The following is a 26,536-nucleotide window of genomic DNA, read 5'->3' as shown; positions in this document are numbered from 1 at the left end:
GGTTCCCTTAATTCAGTCAAACACTGATTTGGTTAGTTGCTTTCATAGGGAAGTAATTATTGGTGGGATCTGTTACTTGATATCTAGGCATATGTATCCATCTGTATTTGATCTGCATTCACATTTGAATGCACATTTCTAAATAAGACAGTTTAAAAAGGAAAAAGAATAAAACTGAGCAAATTACTGATCTGTTTACTTTTCTATTAGGAGTAAATTCAAATTCCATTGGCACTGTGGACAACAGAAAATTCAAAATTACATATGTACAGAGGAACACACAATTACCAAACACCAAGTGTGGTAGTAAAAGTAAGTAATAAAATATGTGCTGTGGCTTACTAATTTCGTACATTTCAGAATGTTTGTGCTTTCATGGTCACTGGGTTGTCACCTTTCCCAAAGAAAATCCCAGCTGTTTGTTCATGTTTTAGGATTCTGCACAGATGCAGGCATGATACTTATTTAGAACGTTCTAGAAAATGGTCTATCTTCACTGTTAACATGACCTTTCAGTCTTTGTTTACTTTAATTTTCAGTCAGCTATCATCGGTAGCAAATTAGACAGGTGGTCTGGTGGATGGTTTTGTTCAACATTTTGTACCCCAAATGCTTTTCTCGTCAACATTTTGTTTCCAATGTTCATATTCATAGATGGCCAGGTTTTGACTGAAATCATTGGAATATATCAGCTTGTTGGTGGTCATTAGAAGCTTCTGAATTTTGGAATTTGTGAAAAATAGAAGGCTGAAGAATGTGGCGTATTGTCACTCTGGATGCAAGGAAATGCCTTGAAGGAATTTAGGCGACTATTAGGAGGAGGAGCTTCACAATGTTCCCACTATGTTTAATTGTAGATTTCTCTACGATAGCTAGTTCTGTATACGTAATGGTGTGCATAGTCACGATAACACTACATTTCTTTGTAATTGAATTCAGATACGGATCTTCATTGTTCAAAGTGGGATATTCCTGTAAATCAGACATCCATTTCACAGTCTGCATCCCAATCATCTGAAAAGGATCCAGGAATGGCAATAAAATTCATTGAAACTTTCAAAACATATGGTAATTACAATGTCATAGTAGGTCCCGTTATTTGATAGGAAACCTTCTCCCAAGCTATGCCCTCGGGGACAGGATAAGCTGTGATATTTGCAGCATAGAGATTGCTTCTAGCACTGAAGGATGAAAGATTTGGCTGTAGTTCACCAACCACAGGCAGTGCAATTGATCTTTCTGGAACGTAATGTCCATTTAGTAGCAGTAGAGCAGTAATCATTGGTGGTAGCCCTGTGATAAGTACAAACATTACTAGAGTAATCCAAACATTGGCTCAAGGAGGAATTAGTTATCTGTCATGGAACCAATGATAGGCAAGAAGCAGCTTATGCCATAGTGTAACTTTTGAGTCAGATACAAAGTCCTCTGTTCAAAGTTCTAAGTCTGTCTCATAAATAGTTGTTTTCCGAAAAAGCATAATTTCAATTGATGTAGATTCCGCTAGTACTTTGGAAAAAAACATGGAGATGCGTGAAACATTAGCAACTGTGATGATGGCAGCATATGGTTTGTTGGTGATGTTCATTGATGCGTTGGGCATTGGAAAAGCAGTATTCTTAAATATCTCTGGATGGGAACTCAAGCTAGTGATGTTGTTCAGAGTAGGGAGAGGCTACAGCTCTACTCTGAATCTTTCTTGGTGTCTGCGATGGTCTGCTGTAGGGAATCGGCCACATAATGCATTTTCACCTGGTTAATGGAAAACCTGTCTGTTTTGTTCTTGATTTTTTGCTTGAACCAGAAAATAGATGAAGAATGTCAGTTACTTTGCCTTGTACCCCAAGGAGTGTAACAGGTGGTCCATAATATTGTTAAAAAATGTGCTTGTTGTGGATCTTTTCACAAACCTCATCCCCTATTTCAGTGATCAATTCGTCAGCAATGGTTACAACCTTCTCATCACTGGTGGCGGCTTCAGAATTTTCACATTTGACAACTTGTCTCTGACCTCTTGGATACCTTTTAAGACAGACAAACTTTTTTCCAGGGCAAATGTTTCTTCATCTGCCAACTTCCCAAGATTATTTAGCTCAGGCACATGCATAGGAGCTCTGAAGAGAACCGTGTATGGAGTGTTTCCCCCAAATACTCATCTAGGCAATTTATTTAATGCTCTCTGGACTCCTTACAGATTTTGGTACCAACCAAGAACTTAGTACCCTAGCAGTTAAGGTTTGTTAATCATGACGTTCGCATGCTCAACAAACCCACTGGACTCGGCTCCAAATGGGTTGCTGAATAGCATGTAATCTCATAGTACAGACATAGTATCCCTGTAGGCCTTGGAGGTGAACACAGGACCATTATTTGAGTGAAATGAATGTACTGCTCCCATTGCTACCAGACACTGAAAATCCTTTATAACCGTGGAAGCACTTGCACTTCTTTGTGACCACACCAATAGGGATCAAGAATACAAATCAAAGGCTAGCAATATGTTAATAGAATTTATTGGGACAATATGGTCCAAATTACCCTGCTCAGGATTTTGGAGTCCACGAGGGAAGTTGGCAGGGGTCTCTGAACAGTACACGGTTTTATCTGTTGACAAATGTCACACTTCTTGAGATAGTCTCTAGCTTGTTTATACAAACAAGGCCATCAGTAGCGTTGATGTAGCACAGCTACAGTTGCATTAATCCCTGCATGGACAGATGCCAACTCCCCTCCCAGGGGATTAATTAGATCTAATCTGGACAGCTCATTAGGTATTAGCTGGTCCCCAAGCCTGATAGAGTGACTACAGGAGTGTTGCCTGAATAAAGCGTTTAGGAATATTTAGGAGGAAAGCCTGCAGGAGGCTTTATAACCTATTTGGTGGTACGGATGGCTGTTAAAATATCTGTCAATCTTCATTTGGGATCTGGTTAAGGCTGCTACTGTTGCAGTGTGAATTGCATCTTTGGCAGCAAAATCAGCAGCATTGTTTCCTTTACCATGTAATCCATCACTCTTATGGCCCAATGTGTGCCTCACGTGGGCCAATGGAAGCTTATCTTGTAAGACAGTTTACCGTTCCCAGAGTTGTTTATATTTAATACGCTTTCCTTATGAATACTTTAATTTGTTTAAGTGCAAATGTTGCAAATCAACTTTGTATTCTTGCACACAGAAGGATGAATTCAACACTATGAGTGTAGGATCTGGCGGATTAGCCTCTGTAATTCAAGTAACAGGTAATGAAGTTCTGCATGTTGTGCTGTGCTGTTGGGCAAGATCTTAGTGTAGGTGTGCTACAGACGTAATTCACAATCTTTTACTACACCTTGAACTGCCACACAGGCTGTGGAGTACTTATATTTTGTTCCTACCACTGGTTAAGCCGAGCCATCCATATAAAATACATCCTTTTGGATTATCCCACCCTTTGTCCACAGACTTTTGTCCAATATGAACAACACGGGTAGGATCATCTGAAACTTTCCATCTACAGAAATTAAGGAAGAGGCCCACTGCACCCACAGTGGGTGTAGGACACAAGCATTAGGAATGCTTCCCTTGGTGGCTGCCTCTAGTGCCAGTATGGAAGACACCACAATCATTATTTGCCCCTCTGCCAAGGGGTGCTCCTTCAAGATAGCTCTTTGAACAGCTGCAAAAATCTTTTCAATGGAAGAAAAACATGCTTCAACTGGAGAATACATGTGAAACTTGTAAACTATAGAAACAGTCTGTCCCTCAGGTATATGAACTAGGTTGGTCTTACTGTACCTAGTTTGTAAATACTTTGGCCTGATTTCGGTCTTGGTGGTCCCACCACCATGCCGCGGCGGACCCGAGAAGACCGGCAAGTCAACAGTCTTCGCCTGCTGTATGTAGATGTTATAGACCTGCAGTGTACTGCCAGATGGAGGACATCACGGGACCCAGAGGACAGTGGACAATGGCAGTGGCTACGGAATAGAGGTAAGTCACACACACTTTACCTGTATCGCATGCGTCCCCCTGCATCACACAGAACACAACCACAACAACCAACACATACACACTCATCTACACAAATGCATGCACATACAAGCACAACTACACACATCGCGACAATGACCAGCACAGAACACTACTCATTTGAATGTTGCACACAGCAACACAACACATCATATACCAAATCAATGCCATATGCAAGTGGCACACATACTGACGCAAACACATCCCCCACTCCAGCTCCATTCACCTCACCCAGCCAATTGCATCGCACCCACACATACACATACTGACTCACACACACAACTCGCAGCAAAACATGACAGGTAGAGGTCCCCTGGCACTGTGCACATATGAACACAGTTGACAGATGTGAATATACCTTCATTGTGGTGCCAGCATTTACTTGCCAATGAACATTGGCACCATAATGGCAGTTGTGTAGGTGTGCGATATGTGTTGTGTACCAGTGTGTTCTCAACCGTGTCTGACCCACTTGTGTCTCTGACATAGACACGAGAGAGTAACTTTAAAACATTACTGTCACATGTATGTGTCTGTAGTGGACCCGTGCACCTGTGCAGTTTCTTCCCCCCCCCAATGTACACAGCAAATGCAGGTTCTCCACCTTCATGTCCAGTGGCATACGGTCGTGTTTTCTCTGTGGTCCCGTGGCAGCAGCGTCATTGGGTCGAAAACAGAAGTCGAATGGGGAAAAAAAAGTGGGGTTTCACCCATTTCCCCCAGTCCACCAGCTTCAGACTTGGAGGTCGGACTGCCACTTTTACCTTGGCAGAAAGACAGATCTAAATCTGCTTGTGGTAAGTGTAGCTGGAGTCCCGCCGTCAGCCACTATTTCCTATGGTGCCTTTGATGGCGAATAGGATTCTTTGGGGGCATCAGCAAGACTTGGCTGGGGTGCACCTATGGGACCACCAACATCTAAATCTGGCAGGTGGAATGCCAAGACGGCGGGCAGGTTTGCAGTCAGAAAAACCGATAGGAGGACCATTACCCCCAACATCTAAATGAGGTCCTCCCTCATAGTGGCTTCTGTGATACAGTGATACAGTTCGCTTTTGGAAATATAACTATGACACATTTTGTAAGGAAGGCACAGAGATGCAGAAACATTGCTTCATAGGGTACTGCAAATGATGGCCCGAAAAGAAAGCAATGCAACAGTACATTTAACCAATGTCTATGTGGAAACATTTAGCATAGCTGTACATCTTAGGCCTTATAAATATATATTTTTTAAATTAAAAATGCTATTTTCTTACACAGAAAATGTATTTAAAATTTAAAATGCTGTTTTGGTTTGGATGGCTCCAGCTAATCTAGCAATGTGCACTGTATGTAGTTTTTTACCATACAAGTATGGGTGTCAGCACATTCAGTTCCTGATGGACCAGCATCTTTGCAGTTACAGTAATGGGGCTGTCCACCTTTGTGTTGTGTTGTGTTGTTTTGTGTGATGCCTTGCAACCAACAAACCTGTGTGCCAAGTTTTGGTGAATGACTAAGTGACCTTTTGCCATAGCTCAACTTGGGCTTCCTTAAAGTAAAATGCACAAGAAGATGATCTCAGTCCAACTTCAGCTTTTCTGGAACCATGTCTTCCGTCAGTGCTCCCAAATGAGGATACTGGCCCCATCCAAATACTTTGCACCAACTTATAAAGATATTTGCCGGAGAAGGGATTCCACTTCTTGTACTCTACAATGGATAGTACCACTCCTAGAATCTGGAAGTGTCTTGGTTCTGAACCATGGGAAATTAGGTGATTTTGCTTGGTGAGGCACATCTCCCTCCCCAAAACGATGCAGAACGCAAACCCAGACAGCTTCAGCCTATGTCTTGAGGGACTGAGCAGTGCTGGAGCTTAGAGGAACTTGAAACTAAGTTGTCATAATTGTTTTTTTTTTACTTTTTATTGATTTTTTTGTAACACCCCAACCATACCCACACAACATACAATGTAAGTATTATAGACATAATTTAGTATTCCATCACAGAATACACAATGCATCACATCAATAGTGTAACCATTTGAAAAGTGTCTCCTTGTTCCCATCAGCGAGGTCCAGAAAATAATGTTCCAGTGATGCTCTACCATGTTCTTCCGTGCGGGACTGTGGGTGCCCGTGTAGGGACCTGGGCGGCATCTGGCATGGCTTTAAGATGATGCCTATGAGATCAGCCCAACCCTGCCAAATCCTTTGGTGTCTTTTTGGGAAGCCTTGCGCTTGGTAGATCGGCTGTTCCAATGCAATACAGTGATCCATGCTTTTTCCCATTTAGTAATGGATGGAGCTGACTCTGCTTTCCAATCCTGCGCAATGTCCCTTTCAGCCCCATCCATAAGAATGCCCTATGGTATATGTTCTCCTCAATGCCCTCTGTGACATGCAGCATAATTAATTTAGGGTCCCGAGGGACAGGCCACTCCAATATCTCCCCCATGGTATCCAAACTGAAGTCCCAATAAGCTGTGAGAGCAGGGCAGTGCCAAAAGGTGTGCATCAGCTCCCCTCTTCCCCTCCCCTAGGGTGGCCATAGGACAAGCAGGAGCCTCAGGGGATTAATCCCATTCTACATAGCCAAGTCCGGACGAGGTATGTCAGATGTAGCAGTTTGAACTGTATCAATCTAACTTGAGAGGCCATCGCCGTCTCTCTCGGGGCAGCCACCACATTTATCCAGTCTGCATCATATAGTGTGCCTAAGTCAGTTTCCCATGCCTCCTTCATTCCGGCAATGTTGGCAGGCACGTTTAGTAAATATTGGACAGTTTATGTTCTTTAATGTTAGCCAGGAGCACTTTGGCCTCTAAGGGGGAGTATTTGGGGATATACCCCTCTGCTTTAGGTATGGCAGAAGCGCATATCTGATTTGAAGGTAGCCAAACAATTGAGAGAGGTGGAGGTCGTATTCTGTTTGCAGAAAAGGATTTCAAAGAAATGGTAGATAGCTCACACATATAGAATATCAAATAATAATAAAGTGCCTCAATTTGAAGTCAATAATGATGCTTTGGATCCTTGTATTCAGTTTACGAGCATTTATTAAGGGTAATGAAACTTCGATGTCTTTAGGAATCATGTTCCGTGTAGAAAACAGCTGATACGTGTTTCACCCCCTCCTGGTTAATTCACCCAGGGCTTTCTCAAGGCAAAGATGTGTTCATGATAGAGCTTCCATTCTTAGGTAAATGCCAATAATCAATTTTGTTAGATAGGAAGGGTCTCAGGATAAATCCTATAGAGCTTGTTACTCGGCGTTCTAGTTGGGTGCCATCTTTGAATGATACCCCTATTGATAACCCACCTAATAATCAAGAACTGGGCATTTACAAGGATGGGAGATATGGACCTTCAAATTTGATTTGTGTATTATTTGAAAAGGATTTCAACAGCCCCTCTTGTAGGACATCCCCCTGTACTGAGATTCCAATCATGTCCCAGGCGGAAAAACCATGAAGGGTCACCACCTGTAGAAGCCTGGGCTCCTGCCACAATGTGGTCTCCAGCGTATGTTGGGCAGCCCATCTCATTGATCTAAGTGCATCTGTCTACGACTTCAGCACAGCCTGTGTGGTGGAAAGTAGTGGAAAGGGGTGTGCCCTTCCATAGAGTAAGTGAAGTAGATTAGCACTACCCATGACCCACCCCTCCATGGCATAAGCCAGATTATCCAATCAGCTATACCACCAATCATTCAATACGAGGATCTGAGCTGCCCAGTAGTAAAGAAGTATGTCTGGCGTGGCCAACCCCCCTTTAAATGTTGGTCGACAGCACTTCGCCAGGGAAACCTGTGGGGCCCCCACAACAGGGATTGCAGAAAGGCATTAAACTTCACGAAGAAGGAGCAGCCAAATGGAAAGTTCTGAAGCTAATATAAGAGTTTTGGCAGAGCTACCACAGGGGTGTGCAGTTCTTTTACAAATCTGCCTGCCTAAAGGGCAAAATGATTCAGAAATCTACTTGCCCTTTAGAGAAATACACTTTTCCCACTAATTATCTAACTCTTAGACCAAAACAGACAAGTTCATAGCTTTCTATAATAGCAAAAACGTGCCTTGAGTTTGAACAGTTTGAGGTGGTCTTGGGTGTGAAATGGTGCAATTCAATACGTTTTAATTTATTTTTCAAGTTTGCTCATTTTAACCCCTTTACCCTAATACAAAGCTCCTACTGGGATTGCAGTTGTAATGGTGCTACTTTATTACAATTGGTACTTGTGATACAAAGGTAACACTGATAGATCCATGCATTATGTGCATTACCCACTTTTATAAAGGAGGATGATTAGAACCTGGGACCAATAATTTACAGATCATTTCTGCATGTGATGCATTCTTGAGGCACCTAGATCACATTTTTAACACACAATATGCAATTCAACTTTATTTTCATTTATAAATAATGTTCATTCTTTTCCCTTTCCTGTACATATTTTCGAGCCCTGGTTCCTCCTGAATAATTTCTTTCATATATTTGCTTATAACTACAATCTACTTTATCTACTACCTTTTTGTTTTGTTACTCAGTTTATTTCCCTTCTCTGGTCTCTTTTTGCTTTTCTGGCTCTCCCATCTTATGCTCTCCTTAATATTGAACCGAGAGGCAGAGCAGAATGACTTCAAGAGCTGCTGTTTTTGAGATACTTATCCTAAATATCTCTCCAGAGACTGGAGGCCCAGAAGAGTTTCTGACAGCTCCGAGAACATCTGCTAAGACAGACACTCTGCAAAGAAGTAGGCACACAAAGCACTCTGCAGATACACCTCTTACAGACACACAAATACAAATGTACCCTCTTTTCACATTCACACACCTCTAACCTGCAGACACACAGCCTCCTGGAAAGGTACATTAGAACACCCACAACCTGCTAAGACAAATTTACCCTCTTCTGGCATGCACACACATCCAACTTGCAGACACACAGTCTCCTGCAGACGCACATTAAAAACAAACACACATTCTTATGCTTGACAGGCCTCTTGTCTAGGAGACTCAAGTGTGTGCGTACACACACACTCCACACAGGCACACAAATTGCAGACAAACCTAGTTTTGATGCAGCAGACAGTGCCATAAGCAGAGCAATGCCACAGCAAACAACCTGTTGCAAAGGTAGATTAAGGTAGACGGAGAGACTGAAATGGAGAGGAAAGAGGCATGGGGTGCAGGGTATACTTGATCTTCAACCTGGGGGGGGCATGCTGCTGACAAGGGAACAATGCAGACGCAGCTACCACGGAACATGTAGGCCAACTCAAGGATGATTAAGTGTAAACAGTTGCAGGGTCTGTAACTGTGTCTTCAAAAGAGCAAGATTTATTTAAGGAGCACCCGAACAGAGCAGATAACTGGTTAATGCTGTCATGAGGTCAGAGGCCAGCATGAGAACAAACGGCAAGAGGCATCAATGAGGTATGATAACATGTCTATAGAACTGTGGATGATGGAGGGCTCCCGAGGGGAATGGCAGTAAAGACACCTGGGCACTTTCAAGACAAGTTGTCAAGGCGTGGATAGTGGGCAAAGCCAGCACTCTCAATCTATAAATGTCCACAACAGCGCATCATTCAGAGTCACACCTCTTTCTGCAGCTGAACCCCAGTGCCGATTACCGTTGGTAAAAAAGGAGCTATGGCCCTCAATACAACCCTGGCGGTAAATGCCACATACCGCCGCGCAGAAGACAGCCAACATACCGCTGCGGCCGTGGAATTCCGCTACAGCTATTACGACACACAGCTCGGAATCCGCCATAATCCAGACACCCACACCAGTCTGCCACACCAAAGGTCAGTGATAAACTGGCAATAACAAAACCTCCACCGTCACGCCAGCAGGAATACGCCCACACGATCACGACCCACTAATGCATGTGGCAGTCTTTCAACCGCGGTATTCCATTGGCGGTACACACAGCCGCGCTCAAAATACACACACATTTACAAAACACAACCACATTGGACAATTCGAAATACACACACATACACACACCACACCCACACACCCAATCCAATATAAAACACCCACCCACATCACCCACAAACCCTTAATACCAGAATTCTGATACCACGCCAGAGAGACACCACCATAAAAAACACCAGCATCCACAGACACACAACACCATCACTTACACAACATCCACGCCCTCAACAACACATCCCCTCACACATCACAACACACACCACCTCACACATCACCCACACCACATCATGGCACCTCAAAGACACCCCAGGTTCTCTGAGGAGGAGCTCAGGGTCATGGTGGAGGAAATCGTCTAGGTAGAGCCACAGCTATTCGGATTACAGGTGCAGCACACCTCCATTGCAAGGAAGATGGAGCTATGGCCCAGAATCGTCAACAGGGTCAACGCAGTGGGACAGCACCCCAGAACACGGGATGACATCAGGAAGAGGTGGAACGACCTACGGGGGAAGGTGCGTTCCATGGTTGCAAGACACCAGGTAGCAGTACAGAGGACTGGCGATGGACACCCACCTCCTCCCCCACAACTAACAACATGGGAGGAGCAAGTCTTGGCGATCATGCATCCTGAGGGCCTCGCAAGAGTAGCAGGAGGAATGGACTCTGGTAAGTCAAAGCTTTACTATTATATTCCCCACCCTACCTGAATGCCGTCACATACTCCCACTCTCACTCTCACCCTCACCCCCATCACTCCAACACCTCACATATGCCCCACTATCACAACCCACCCATCCCAACACCAAGCCCTGCATGCAACACCACAGCATGGACACCCCTCACCAAAGCATGTCCACTACAGATACCCACACAGACCCCAAACCAAATATCACACAAGGACCAAGACAAGAATGCAAGCACTGGAGTACAGGGTCACTCACCCATTGCACACAATGGCACACACAGATGCAGTAATCATGCCTTTACATCCCTGCAGGACCCCAACCCAACGTCGCCGGACAGGAGGTACCAGACATATCCAGTCCCCCCACAGAAGAGACCCACAGTGATGACAGCTCTGCACAACTGGATCAAGATGACCAGCCCGGCCCATCAGGGAACTCGGGACAGTCGGTTCCCCTGACACTGGCACAAGCCACCACAGAGCCTCCCCCCTCAGGAAACACCAGCACAGCACCCACCCAGTGGGCCCATCCCTGTGTCCCCAGGTCACATCAGTCAGCAGTGTGTCCACCACTACAGGGAACCCAGGCAAACCCACCAACCCAAGAAAATCAGGGACCTGGGGGCAGTGGCAGTGGGCACATGGTTCAGGGGATAGAGGCTCAGGAAAACAGGGAAACTGGGAGGACTGCTGTGTGACTGGGGGAGGACAGGCCCAGGGAACCCACTCTCCACGAGGCCCGCTCCAACATCATGGGAGCCAACCACCATTCCCAGGAGGCGATGGCAACGGTACTGGCCAAGTTTCAGGATACCCAGCGGCTGCAGGAGGAACACTATCTGGGGATCAGGGAGGAACTGAAGTCCATTAACAACACCCTGGTCACCTTTGCAGGGGTGCTGCAAGACTTTGTCAACACCAGGAGGGACACTGTGGCACAACATGGGGCCCCTGACACTAGCCTGGACGATGAACAGCCCTCCACCTCCGCCGGCGCTAGTGGACAGGTGGCACCGCCACTGGAACACGACACCAGCACCCCACCCCCTGCAGATGGAGAACCACCCCGCAAATGGTCCCTGAGATCCAGGAACAAGACAGAGAACATTGCCAAGACCCCCGCCAGGAAATGAGACCTCGCCTGAATGTCACCCTTCTGTCCCACTTTGTCACCCTGTCCCTCCTTCAACTGCCATTGCTCCACTTCCTATGCCCCTTTGGACAATGCACCTGTGAAACAAATAGACTGGACTCTGCCATGGAAATTCCTCCACCATCACCCCTGCCCATTTTATAACCCCCTCCACCTATTTGCACAAAAATACACACACTTCAATCACAAAACAATCTGGAGTCAGTCTGTGCTTTCACAAACGTGTAATTGCAATAACCATGGAATATAGCAATGTCAATTTAATTCTTCACATACCGATGTAACACAGCTGTAGGGCTGGAGGAAATATAGCAGAGGGCACAAAGTGTGACCCACATCTGTGAAATGGAAAGCCAAAGTGACAAGTCCGGGTCCATACACTGAGTGAAAATGACAGACTTATGCTAGCTCCAACAATAGTATGAGATGTGGGAGGCAGTGACATCTTCTTACCTGTGTCTCACTGGAAGTATTGCATGATTATGTTGTTTCTGTTGTCGATATCCTCTTCTTCTGCTTCCTCTTCTTCACTGTCCACAGGCTCCACAGCTGCCACAAGACCACCAGCTGGACCATCCTCCTGCAGAAAAGGCACCTGCCGTCGCAAAGCCAGGTTGTGCAGCATACAAGAGGCCACGATGATCTGGCACACCTTCTTTGGTGAGTAGTAGAGAGAACAACCTGTCATATGGAGGCACCCTCCTAGTTCGCCCATGTGCCTCATTGTAGCGTTCCTCTGCCCTTGTCCTGGGATTTCTCACTGGGGTCAGTAGCCATGACAGGTTGGGGTAACCAGAGTCACCTGCAAATTTCGAGGGAGAACTGTTAGACACACACACAAACCCGTAGGGGCAACCCCATACCCAGACAACTAATCACACTGTATAGGGTCCTTGTCCTCACCTATTAGCCACACACGGTGCCTCTGGAGTTGCCCCATCACATAAGGAATGCTGCTATTCCTCAGAATGTAAGCGTCATGCACTGAGCCAGGAAATTTGGCATTCACATGGGAGATGTACTGATCGGCCAAACACACCATCTGCACAGTCATAGAATGGTAGCTCTTACGGTTTCTGTACACCTGTTCACTCCTGTCGGGGGGTACCAAGGCCACATGTGTTCCATCAATAGCACTTATGATGTTGGGGGTATGTCCCAGGGCATAGAAGTCACCTTTCACTGTGGGCAGCAAATCCTCCACCTGAGGGAACACAATGTAGCTGCGCATGTGTTTCAGCAGGGCAGACAACATGTTAGAGAACATTGCCTGGGACACCCCTGATGCAATGGCCACTGTTGTTTGAAAGGAACCACTTGCCAGGAAATGGAGTACTGACAGGACCTGCACTAGAGGGGTGTTTCCTGTGGGATGGCGGATAGCTGACATCAGGTCTGGCTCCAATTGGGCACACAGTTCATGGATTGTTGCGCGATCAAGTCTGTAGGTGACTATTACGTGTCTCTCTTCCATTGTCGACAGGTCCACCAGCGCTCTGTACACCGGAGGATGCCGCCATCTCATCCTCTGCCCCAGGACGAGAACAGCTAGCAGAGAGTCAGCCAACACAAAGGTATCACAAAATGTTATTTGCACACATTTATTAATCCGCAATGTGCCTGTTACTGTGTGTCTTCAAGGCCTACATTGGTGTGACGCAGTTAATATTAATGCCATGTGGCCCCCTGAAATGACGGCTGCCTGACCTGTAAGGTGGGACAAGGGGATATGAGGTAACTGCGCTGGCGTTGTACACGGTTGCGGTGGGCGGTGGAAGACCGCGTCACAATCCTGCATTGGTTAACATTGGACCCTAAGTGTCTGAGGAACCAATGAGGATGTACGCTGGGGGTGACGGTACGCACTGCCGCGGACGTGACTGCCATTTTCGGTCTGTTCACTCACTTGATACCTGACAGGAGAGGACCTACACTGCAAGTGCTGCTGTGACCTCAGTCTGGAAGCGACGATGGCTCATGTGTCTGGGTAAAGGGCCCCTGCCTTCACTTCGGAGGAGTTAGAGAAACTAGTAGATGGGGTCCTCCCCCAGTACACACAACTGTATGGTCCTCCAGACAAACAGGTGAGTACACTGTGAGCATGTTGCATGGGCAATGCCTGTTTGGAGTGGTGTGGATGGAAGATAAATGGGGGGGGGGGGGGGGGGACTGAGGCCCGCATGTGCGGACGGTGAGTGGGCAAGGGTGGGAACGTGGGCCAATAAGTATGACGGTCCGGACGGATAAAGATTTTCCTTTTCCCCTGTACTATTCCTCTAGGTCAGCGCCTACCAGAAGAAGGCTATTTGGCGTGCCATCGCCAAGGACGTCCGGACCCTGGGGGTCCACCACAGACGGAGCACCCACTGCAGTAAAAGATGGGAGGACCGTTGCAGCTGGAGCAATAAGACGGCGGAGGCCCAGCTGGGGATTGCCTCCCAATGTGGGAGGGGTGCCCATCGCACCATGACCACCCTGATGTTCCGGATCCTGGCGGTCGTGTATCTGGAGTTGGATGGGTGCTTGAGGGCATCACAGCAGCCACAAGGGGGTGAGTACACTCTCAATCAGCTGACTCTTCACGCATTACGAGGTGTCTGGGTGGGGGAGGTGGGCAGTGGGTTCCTCTAGGCCAGGACGAGCTTGGTAGGCAAGGTCCCTTGTGAGGCAGGCTCAGTGGCACCCCAACCCCACTAGTGGTTAGTGCCATCTACACCTAGTCAGGCTCCTGTGACTTCCATGTGTGCAGCAATCGGGCTTAGGCCTTGTACCCCATGGGTATGTGATTAATCTAGGAACTATAAGTGCATGACGTAGTGCAGAGGGCTTCTGTGTCTGTAGTGTTCGCCAACGGTAGTGGTGTTGCATGCACTGAACATGTCTTTCTTCTGCCTTTCCCCCCCCCTTTTTGTGGTCTCCCTGTTCTTCTGTGCGATAGCATCATCAGGTGGAGGAGCATTGGCACCGGAGCAGGAGGGAGCTGCATCTCACTTGGCCCTGGAGGGTGAAACAACGGAGTCTAAAGCCACCAGTGGGACGGAGGGCGAGGGGAGCTCCACGGCGGGGACAGGAGCAGACAGCAGTGACAGCGACTCCTCCTCTGATGGGAGCTCCCTTGCGGTGGCGGGCCCCTCTGTGCCCCCGCATCAACAGGCACAGCTGCCACCCCCCTACCAGCACCGCCCTCCCAGCAGCCCCTCAGCGTGTGTCCCGTGCCCGCTCACCCAGGAGGGTGGCCATCTCCTTCGCCCCAGTCACCTCAGGCCCTGCCCCAGTCAGCCCTGCTGCCCTCAGTAAGAAGGCTATTGACCTCCTGAGATCCCTCATTGTTGGGCAGTCTACCATTCTGAATGCCATCCAGGGTGTTAAGAGGCATTTGCAAAAAACAAATGCATACCTGGGGGCATTCATTCTGGGCAGGCAGCCCAACAGAGGGCATTTCATGCTCTGGCCTCAGCACTGATGGCAGCCATTGTCCCTGTGTCCAGCCTCCCCCCTCCAACTTCCTCCACCCAGACCCAATCTCCTGTACCTCAGCCTATCCCAAGCACACCATCAGACCAGCATGCACACACATCAACACACAAGGGTGCCTCAGGCAAATATTAGCACCACACATCCCACAGGCACTCACACAAGCATCATACCCATGCACACATACCAACATCCACTTCCCCCACTGTGTTCCCCTCCTCCACGTCTCCCTCCTCCCTCCCAATCTCGCCTCCACTCACACCTGCATGCACTACATTCTCAGCCACTACCTCCATCACCAGCACACCCATCACCACACACCGCTCACGTGCACTCACCACCCCACTACCATTCACACATCTCCAGTGTCCTCTACCATTGTGTCTGTGAGCCTTCCTCCCAAAGTACACAAACGCGGCTCACACCCACCCAACAGCCATCCACCTCACAACAGTCTCCAGCCCATGCACCTTCACCCAAATTCAGCAGACATACACCTCCTACAACCACTACCTCTACCTCCACTCCCAAACCCCCTCCATCTACCCGTACCAGTGTCACACCTTCTGTCCACGTCAATGCCAACCTGTACGGCGGAGAACACAGCCACCTGCACCGCCACCTGCACTGCCACAGGCCACCCAGCCAGCACTGCCGGCACAGATCCCTCAGCCAGAACCGCCGCCACAGACCCCGCAGCCAGCACCGCCGCTACAGACCCCGCCGCCACCACAGACCCCGCCACCAGCACCGCCACCGCAGACCCCGCCGCCAGCTCCGCCGCGACTGACACCGCAGCCAGCACCGCCGCGACTGACACCGCCGCAAGCACCGCCAGCGGCCCGCGACATCCTCAGACAGTGGCACTACCGCAGACATGGCTACCATCCCCAGTGGTCAGCCGTCCGAGGCTGGTGGTGAGTTACAGGACCCTGGGCAGCTTCCATGAAGCATCACTGTCATCACAGTTGTCACCTGCATATGGAATGCGAAGCCGCAGCAGTGTGGTGTATGTCTCTGCCTCCATGGCGTATCATGCTACCTGTACCTCGGCAATCTCGTGGCACACACACCCAGGCAAGTGTATTGTTCGGCCACAATGCACGTGGAGCACTCTGGGCATAAAGCCTCCTCCAGAACCAGTGGAGTATCTCATCCACTACCTCTGTCCTTGGCAGGATGAAGCACTCTGGGCACAAAGCTCCAGAACCAGTGGAGAAAGGCATCCACTTGAGAGACTGCGGCTTTGCACTCCCCAGGATACATCAATGGGCATGGAGCCCCCTCGTGGAGCAGTGGTGTCGTGCGTTCATCAGGCTGAGATTCCCTCTCTCCCTGAGGTGTCTGTATATTTTCTATCTGATGTCCCTCCAGTGTTCTCTCCGTTTGGAGTTAGGTATCATGTGTGGGCCTCGCCCATGCATTTTGGGCCCAGTGGCCCACGGACAATGATTGTTGCACTATCCAGACTTGTGTAGTTGGTGTACATAATTGTATATACTGGATTTTGACTTTTGACTAATGGATTTTTATTGATTACAATGGTTACAATCATTTCCTATTGTCCTTGAGTTCTTCCGGGGGGGGGAGGTGTATATGTAATGTTGCAGCATGTATTTGTGTGTATGGTGTTGTGGGTGAGGGTGGGGCTGTTGCGTGTGTGTGTCACTCTCTTTTCCCTCCCCTCTGTTGTAGGTGCAGTACTCACCGTGGTCGTCTCCGCTGTCGTTGGAGCTCCTGATAGAGAAGCAGGAAGACCATCGCCGGCAGTATCTGCAATTCGGGCTCCATGGCGTCCTGGTTCCTCGTGGGGTGTGGAGAGGTGAGTGTTTTCCCTTCTTTGTACTGTTTCCGCCGTGTTTTTATTCGTATTGGTTCCACCCCAGAAAAGGTGGCGGATAGGCGTGTTGTGATAGGGTGGGCGGTACATTGTCTCCCGCCTGTCTGTTGGCGGTGTCCGCCGCGCTGTTTGTTGGTACCGCCGTGGCGGTCGGATTGTTAAAGTGGCTGTCTATGTTGGCGGTTTCCGCCACGGTCGTAATCCCATTTTTTTGCCGCTGGCCTGTTGGCGGTATTACTGCCGCTTTAACACCGCCAGGGTTGTAATGAGGGCCTATGTCTGGACAAAAATCTGAGAACGCTAGTGTTCCACAGTAGTGTTGCACAGTAAGTAGCTGAAACCAGCTGGACTGAGTGGTACAGCCTGACTGAAAGCGTCATTGGCACTGAGAGGTATGTGAGGTCCAGGGCGAACAAAAAGCATGGAGTAGTGTCCAGATACAACGGGCAGGAAAAACGTGGAATCACAAAGGTATGAGAAATGGCCCCAGGGCTGGCATTTAAAGTATAATAAAAAAAACAGCTTATTGCAGGAACTCGAAGGGCAGGGATGAGAGGCCACATTCCCTCCCCAGACATGTAAATGTCAATGCTGGAGCCCTAATGGAGGGCACTGCATTGGCTTCCCCTTACTTGCAGTTTTTACAAGGATTTCCGGATCCAGGGTAGGAGCACATCAATATCTGAGTAAAAGGAGGACAGAATGCTCAGTGATCCCTGTGAGCCTATTCCTAGGCAGTTCTAGCAACAGGAGATGTTTTATCTGGGGGAGGGCACATTGTTCCTCCACCCAGTCTACAACTTGAGAACAGTCGTCACATCTGGCCAATCACAGGCCCTCAAGTATTCCCCCACATGGTTGGGAATTGTTTCTGAAACACTGAGAAGCTGGGAGCATCAGGCTTCCATAGCTCTGTGTTTGCTTGCAGTAATTTAATGTCTAGTTACCTGTAGAACAAACTAGACTTTAAAACTTCATGCCCATGAATGAAATCCACATGGCTTGGGCCTCAGGTGATATAAATTCCCCACCCCTGGCTGCCAGTTTGAAAAGAAAGGGCCCAGCTCCCCATCAGGGATAGTGGCAGGGTGGACCAATATTTTGTATCCTTCTCCATTCCTTGGATCAACAAGTGTAAGTCGAACCTATAGGCACTGATCCTATCTAGTGTAATAAACACTCTGAGGTACTTAAATCCATTTGGCAGTATCCTCAACCCGGGTGCCCAGGGTGCAGACGGGGCAAGAAGCAACAGGGAACAAAGCTGACTTGGCCTCATTCATACAGAGACCTGAGTAGGCCCCAAAGGTCTGCAGTATTTGGAAGGTGCAGGAGCCGACTCCTCTGGCCTACCCAGGAATAGCAGAACATTGTCTGCTTGGAGGGATATCTTGTCACTCACCCCCCATTGGAATCCCTGAAACAAAATGTCCACCAACACCTAGGCCGCCAATTGCTCTATGGGAAGCACAATTAGTATAGGGAAAAGGGGGCAGCCCTGGCAAGTCCCCCTCTAGATGTTAAACCAAGTGGAGATGGTCCCTCCAACCTGCACCTGTGCCATCAGGTTTGTATATAGCAGGTGGATATAACTAATGAAGTGCGGGCCAAACCCATATCAACCCAGTTGGCTGTGTTAAATGCTTTTTGAAAGTCGACCATGAATAGTGCTTGGTGACCTGGCAGTTTCTGGCTAAGCTGTTGGGCATTGTAAACCCTCTTTGTTATGCCTGGTAGCCCGATGGGGCATAAATCCAGATTGGTCAGGCTGAATTAACTGAGAAACTACCCAAGCCGAGTAACCAGCATCTTAGGACAGATCTGAGCCTCAGTGTTCAGCATAGATAGTAGCCTGTATTCTTCGCATTTGGTGCCTGGCAGGCCGGATTTCAGCATCACAACTATCTCCGCCACTCGTAGATCTTGGGACAGCTCAGTTCGGTCCTAGGTCTCATTGAACATGTGCAGTAACAAAGGACCATTTTAGGGGCAAAGGAAGCGCCAGAATTTGGCTGAGTATCCGTTGGGTTCCAGTACTTCTGTGTTATCATTATCCAAGAACTTCTGTACCATCACGAAGATTAGGAACCTGAAAGGAGTATTCCACGACTGTAGGTTTGGTCAGCCTACTTCATCCCTGCTCCCTACCCCGCTACCACTTTGTGTGAAGTCTGTATCTTCTGTCTACCAGCCCGTGAGGATACTAATATTTTTCCTCATTTTTCTAGGCTTAGGGCGGTGACTTAGTGGAAATGGTCAGTTGCTCCGATTCTGGAAGGAACCATTTGTATCTTCGGTCTAGCTGTTACGGTTCCTTATTTGATGTCATTGTCGGGCTCTAATAGTTCCATCAGGACTAACTGATGATTTGGTGGATCAAGTGGGTACCCCAGGCATTAGAGGGTGTCCAGATGAACTAAATATTTGGATTGCAGCTCGATACCTTTGAGATACAAGCGCTTTATTTTATTGATACCCTCTTCGGCATGCTCTGTGGGACAGCTCACCTCCATCAGAACTGTAATTCCAAGACCTGTTTGGCTCTTAACTAGTTTGTTACCAACATGTGTATCTTTCTTGGAAACCAATTGCTGAATCTCATGTTCCCCGTCACTGGCTACTGAGACACTTGAAATGTGTGTATTGGCTCTTTAGTTCCTAAAACATAATCATTCCTTCATAATGTAATGTAGTTGCCCATAGACCTGTGTTATTTGTTTTCCCAGGTCTTTAACACATAGCCACAGTAATTGTGCTGGCATTGTATCTGGGCTGCAGAACGTGCTTGGACCTTCTATTTGCTCCACGACTCTCAGCTTTTTAAATTCACAAGTTTCAATGTCATTGTACCTTACCTGTAATTTTAAGGCCACGTATTTTCCAGTTGTTTAGCTCTGATTGGATGTTAATTGTGCCATTCATCATCTCAGTTCCAAATCCCACTAGCACCTCTTGGTGTATCCCTTGATTGCTCATCCTTGCCACACTTGGAGAATCAAATGATCAATTGTACAAAATTATTTAAGTTGTTATCCAGTTGGAGAGCAGTAGTACTGAAGGTCATGGAGCACCTGTGGTAAAACACTACTAGCCCCCACAGATACTGCTTAATAAACACTGACTTTTCCTCACGTAGATTCTTAGAAAACACATTGACATTATTATGTCTGCCCACACTCTTCCCTTTGTGCTCTATCATTTAGTTCACCAGCCAGCAATAACATCAATCTTACTTTATTAAAACAAGGGACTTATCTAGACTTGGCCTTATTGGACGTGTCGTCTGTGGGAGTAGAGGAATGGCTATCCTATTTAGAGTCTCAATGACCGTTATTCCACCAACTATATCTAGTATGGTGGACCTTGCATCGCCAAATATGGGTACTTCCAATTTACATTTGCAGAGTGACTTCAAGGCACTGGTCAAACATAATTGATAACAAGAACTTTAATCACATGCTTTTTTAAGGATGGAATTTGACAGATATACGATAAGTAGAGCTTGTAATCAGAAAACTGCTGCTATTTAAAGTTTAGTTTGGCTTCCCACTGAAAAAGAGTTGAATGAATGAATAATTTATTGTACAGATAATAAAATCTAATACAAATAACGAGCAAAAAAAGCAATCGAGAATAAATACAATAAAAAACTGAATTCATGCTAAAAACACGCCTTGATTTAAACACACATGACACATTAAAAAAAAAGACATTCCTTCCTGAAATGTAAGACAATCCTGAAATATGAAAATAAAACAAACCACCCAGCTCAGAACCCCGCATAATGCATAAAAAGACTAAACACATAAGGCACAACCCTAAAGTGCGTGGTGCATTAAATAGTAATTACATTAAATACAAAATATGCTTTTGGAACTCCACGGTCTGACCAATAACGGGCAATATGGCAAGAGCGTAGAAGAAATTCCAATTATACCTGTACATTGCTTGCAGTGCCACTGAATTTGGATTGTGCAGTTTTAATAAATTTAGTTAATAACACATTTAGCATGGGATTGGCTGGGTCCAAATACTGGATGATAGCCTGTCGATAGGAGCAAATTCCCAGTTCATTCCATTTTCTCTGAAGCAAGAATCTACGCTCCTTTATTAAAGCTGGGCACAGGCAAACCACATGATCAATAGTTGTGTCAGCATTACTACAGCCTCTGCATGTCGCACCTTCCCCTGAGGATAGCTGCCATTGGGGTAGATGTTTTAAAAAAAAAAACATTTGCCCATCCTTAAGGCCATAAAGGCCTTTTTCAACCAAAACCCATAGGAGCAGGAGAAAAATCTAGAAGACATACCTGGCTTAAAGGATTCAATTACTGCCCAGGCATGCTTCCGTTGAACGAGGAGGGAACAGTCAGAGTGGTACGAATACAGTTGAATAAGCCTCTTTACATCTAGTTTAAAGAGAGAATAGGAGGGATTACTTGGCCAAAGATCGCCAGCATCTAGTCGCCGTTTACATTCAACCATGAAATAAGAATTAGTAACCTTTGATTTCAACTCACTAATTTTGTGCCACAAGACTGCCTCCAGATGACCATCCGTGGCCTGAAGCAATTTATAACAAAGCTTCAAAAAAGCACCAGCACCAACTGCCACCAAATCCGAAAGCCCAAATTCCAACCGTACCTGCGCGAGTGAAGCCAGGCGCGGAACATGAAAGACTCTCTTGTAGATTGTATTGACCAGCCTATTTAATAGGCAAGAGCCTTTACCCAATTAAAATTTCTTGACCATAGGCCAGCAACAGGATAAACTTTGCTCTCATAACTTCCATTAAGGGAAGACAGGTCGGCCCCTTTAAAACTTTAGAGAATTTAGAGAAAGCTACCTGCAGTGTCACAGCTTTGAGCTCAATTTCCTTCTTATGTTTAACAAAACTGCCCCTGGAATCAAAGTGTACCTCTAAACATTTGTAACACTGGTCGGAAACAAGTTTACAGCTTTTATAGTACCAGCTAAAGCCCAAGTGTTTTTTCCTCCAAAATTTGGAGAAAATTAACTTCCAATTAATTCACAGAAGTATAAGATGCAAGTTGGTTAAGCAGCCGTTGAAGGCCAATCTTAGTGCAACGAAATAATGCAAGATCGTCGGCATAAAGCAGATGACTGAGCCTAAAGCCACCAATCTTGGGGGGATGGGAGTTGACAGCGTCAAGAGACCTTGACATGTCTGCATTGAACAGATTAAAAAGAAGGGGAGCAAGTACACAACCCTGTTTCACACCACGGGTGGTGGGAATTTTTCTAGAGAGGGAGCACCCATCACCAAGCTTAATGCGGACCCAGGTGTTTGTATGGAGTTCTATGATAGCACCCAGGGGTACTGGAGGGATGCCCCAGTTTTTTAGTTTGGCCCACAGGGCACTCTGTGGGATCTGATCAAATGCCACCTTAAAATCCACAAAACAACAATTAAGCATCATACCTGACAAAATCGCCCTGTCAATCAGAATAGAAAGTGCTAATAAATTAGTTGAAGTGCCTGAGCCAGCAGAAAACCCTGTTTGGACAATGGGAATTAAAGCCTTTGATTCTGCCCAGGCACAGAGATCTTGCAACAAAAGGCTAGCATAGTACTTGGCCTCATTGTCCAGCAGGGCTATCATCCTATAATTGGCGGGTCTGACCTTGAACCACTTTTATATAGAGGATGACGAATGGCACCACGTCAGGACTCAGGAATTGTTGAAGTCACGAGGCAGTGCTCAAACAGATGAGCGAGTTGGTACGCCCAAAAAAGAGGATCCTGCTTGAACAGTGCCAGAGGGAGACATAATTGAAAGAACTTCTTCACTCCCTGCGAGGGAATTGAAGACCCTGTAAACAAGGAATACGTCTTAAACAAAGCAGAAGTAGAACTATGGGCCCCCTCATCCAACAGTTTCACATCCTGCTCGCTAGCGGAGAAGTGGGTAGTCAAGTAAGACATCCAGTCTCCTGAAATAATGACAGCGCCAATGGCCCTTTGGTTGCTATTGAGATTGTTGATAAGGGACCCAAATTTCGTGGAATTTGGAACCTTACTTGCACTTAAAAGTTTAACCCAAAACTGGTTAAGATAGGTCTGATGGTCATCGTAAACAGCCTTCCTATAATCTTTCCTCAGTTGTTTGTATTCAGTAAATAAACACTCAGAATCGGGGCTTTTTCTAATTCCCTGTGCCAACCTATTACGTGCTTTCTTTAGATTCCTCGTTTCCCTGGATGACAGAGGACCGGGATGGGGCGCAGTTATGCGCAGATTGATGGAGCCTTGACTATAAAAAGCAAGAGAGTTTAACCCATAACTTAGTTTGGGACACACAACCCAATCCCTCAGAGTCAAAAAAGTTAATACATTCAGTCAATACTATACCGCCAATAGAAGCATTCTATTTTATATGCTTTAGTGACTCGGAGCAAACACTGCCACCCACTGCCCGCATGACATCGTGTACAGGAAATCTAGATTTGATGGATACAATTTGTGGACGATGGTCACCCTCACTCCGGGAGGAAATCAGGAACTTTTCAATGAAAGGAAAGAGTTCATTACAAATGGTATAGGCTAAATATGAGTGGGATCGACCATCTGATCTTGTCCACCAGGGGGGTGTGGGGGGTGGGGGGGATTCATCACATGAACCGCCATTGAAAAGATGTTTTAATTCAGGGAAAATCAGTAACTGAGCTGTTGGAAACAGATTTGTGATGTAAAACAATATGGCCATACTATTCCTTTCTTAAAATGTATTTTTGTTGGGTTCTTTTTGTTATCAAGATATATCTAAGTCTATATGGAAATAAAACAAATATACTTCTGCTTTAGCTTCTAGCTTTTAATTTCAGAGTGAACATGAATAGAATATTTAGGTCGAAAAATGTCAGCTGTGCAGTGAAACTATCATCAGGCTTGCACATTTTGCAGGTCTCTCCAAATTTAAAGATGTGGTGCAGAAGGATCTAGATGTATGCAGCTATTTAGCAGTCATAAGATTCACTAGGTCACAAATTTTGAAACCACTAAATGGCTTTTTAGTATGCATTAAACCCATTTTGGGACTTGGTATGTGCTTCTCGAATCACAATTGGGGTTTAGGAATGCATACTACATTGCAATTTGGAAGGGCCATGTTTGGGGTGTATCTTCTAAACTGCAATTTGGAATTATATGTTTCAGTGTTTGCAACTACTGTTTTGGTTGCAAACCATTGACAGGTGACTGATTTGTCAAAGGAGGTGGCAACCCACTTGGAAAGGGGAAGGAGCTCCAAGAAAAAGTTTCTTTGTAAGTGGGTGGTTAGTGGTGCAGGGGGCTCCTGCAACTGTCAAACATACTTTCTAAGAACATTTTTAATGCAGCCCTCTTTACTTTAAGGAAAACGGGCTACTTAAACAACACATATTGAAATTCAATTGCAGGCATGGTGATCTGCAGACCCTACCAGACGACAATCGCTGTGATGGTTTCCAATGTGAGTAAGTTGCAATTTGAAGCCTATCTCATAAGTAGTAAGGAGGTAGGTCACATTGTGACTAATTCAGATTGATGATTTTGAAATCTGACCAAAGAGTACATAGGTATGTTCTCAAAATCAGAAGGAAACTGCAATTAGGTTTTGCTTCTCAGGACAAAAAATTAAATCCCATTAATACAATCTTGTTGACCTTTGTAAAGTATACAAATGCAAACCTGGGAATGTTAACTCGTTGATTCTTAACAATATTTTTCTGTCTTCTAGTATTGAGAAAAAGATCGAGCCCCTATGACACATGGTTGACCAGCTTTGAGTCAACTAAAGTGAACTGCCAAATCATTGACCTTACCTCTCCAATGCCCACAGTCATTGCTCCACCAGCAACTAAAGCAGCCGCCAGGACCACAACCAAAGCAGCAACCACAAGGCGAGAAGCAACTGACATCAAATTAATTCCCACAACCAAGAAGAAGCCTCAGGTAGCTGTGACAGAAGAGGAATCCAGGCTTTACTACTTGCCTCCTTTTGTTCCTTTCAGAAGCTATATCCCAACTATCAGGCACCACGAGGTCCCATACTACATTCCTCAATATGGTTCCTACTTCCCTTTCTACCACAGTGGCTATTATCCTTCATTTGGGCCAGAAACCTACTACAATCTTCTTTTGTTTGGCAGCACACTGAGGGATGGTTCTTCCGAAGAAGACGGTTGAAGGAAAAGAGATACCTCAAACGTGCCTAAAAGCAATCTTCCATGTATAAATTCAAAGGATCAAATTTGTTTTGAATTCCTCTTGTCACGAAAAGAGGTTCTAGAACAAAAAGACAAGCTTGTGACTGCTACCCCAGCTCCACATGTTGTTTGACATCAATTATATTCTCATTCGTCCAGCCGCAAGGCAGCCACCCCCTCTTAGACATGCCAGAATAAAGAAAAAAAATTGAGTTTCCTATTTAAAAATCTACCAGCTGTCTGGTAAAACACCTCAGACAGAGTAGACTTTGGAAGAAATTGAGTTGCGATAGTCTCGCATGAGAGCTGTTTTTTGTCTGTGCCATTTTAAATTAAATGACCCATTACTCTCCTTTCTTCTTAGTTGAGAAAGAACAGCTCTATAACACAAATTAAGTAATGCGTGTGACCGGAATCTATTAAGGAGAAATATTTAGTCACAATTACAATAAATTTGGTACAATCAGTAACTTCATATTTTCTGTGTTCGGAGATATGTGTTTTTTAATGGTGGCTCTTTCAGTATTTTTAAATGTATTTTTTAAAATGTCAAGCATCCCCTAAAATCCTCTGTGCAACGCATTTCGCCACACCTGACACTCAATTGCTTATTCTTCCTTGACTTGTTTCTGAATTATTTCTTTTAGTTCGCCTCTCCTGCTGTAAACTCCTTTTTAATCCCAAATCGAAATGCAAAAAAATCAAATGTTTTGTGAAAAATTAACTGTAAATCAAGTTACTTATTTTAGATACTTCACTAGATACCTCGACACACCACTGCATCCGGGCATGTAAGCTTAAAAAACATTTTAGCTGCTTTGCAGTGTAGATTCTGAAAGATTGTTGCTTTTAAAACTTATCATTTTTTAAATCTATCACTTACCATTTTTTGTAAAAATAATAAACCATAGATTTAATTTTTTTTTTTTGTTGCTGTGTGGTGATCTGCCTGTTTGACAATTTCAGGATAGTCTGGACAATTCAAGGAGATGGACCAGTTTGGGATCTCTCTTTACATTACATTTGTTGTAAATTCTCTGCCTGTCAAGTGTTTGCACATTGTGACATATTCTAGGAAGCTTTTTTGGATGCAAAATGGAAATAACATTGTCGTACTCTGGGTGGTGGTACTGGCAAGTCAAAGTGTTTAAGTCAAGGCTGGACTCAGCTACTGTGACGCAAGCCAAACCAAGACAATTACTGTTCATTACTCAACATACTTTTACCAAGAGAAATGC

General features: G+C 45.9%; 1 protein-coding gene across 3 annotated transcripts in view; it reads left to right on the top strand.

The window, feature by feature from the left end:
• The window catches only part of LOC138287324 (uncharacterized), a 116,178-nt gene extending 89,976 nt beyond the window's left edge, over positions 1–26,202 (top strand). For all 3 annotated transcript variants that reach the window (XR_011202216.1, XM_069227793.1, XM_069227711.1), the window contains 2 exons: positions 211–312; positions 24,830–26,202. Coding sequence is in view for 2 of the 3 variants with exons in the window: in XM_069227793.1 (XP_069083894.1) it covers positions 211–312; positions 24,830–25,278 (551 nt within the window). In the remaining variant the exon portion in view is untranslated. The remainder of the gene's footprint in view (positions 1–210; positions 313–24,829) is intronic.
• Positions 26,203–26,536: the final 334 nt, after the last annotated feature.

This window comes from Pleurodeles waltl, chromosome 1_1 (genome assembly GCF_031143425.1).
Source record: "Pleurodeles waltl isolate 20211129_DDA chromosome 1_1, aPleWal1.hap1.20221129, whole genome shotgun sequence".
NCBI classification, from domain to species: domain Eukaryota; kingdom Metazoa; phylum Chordata; class Amphibia; order Caudata; family Salamandridae; genus Pleurodeles; species Pleurodeles waltl.
This window is presented reverse-complemented; position numbering and strand designations above follow the sequence as displayed.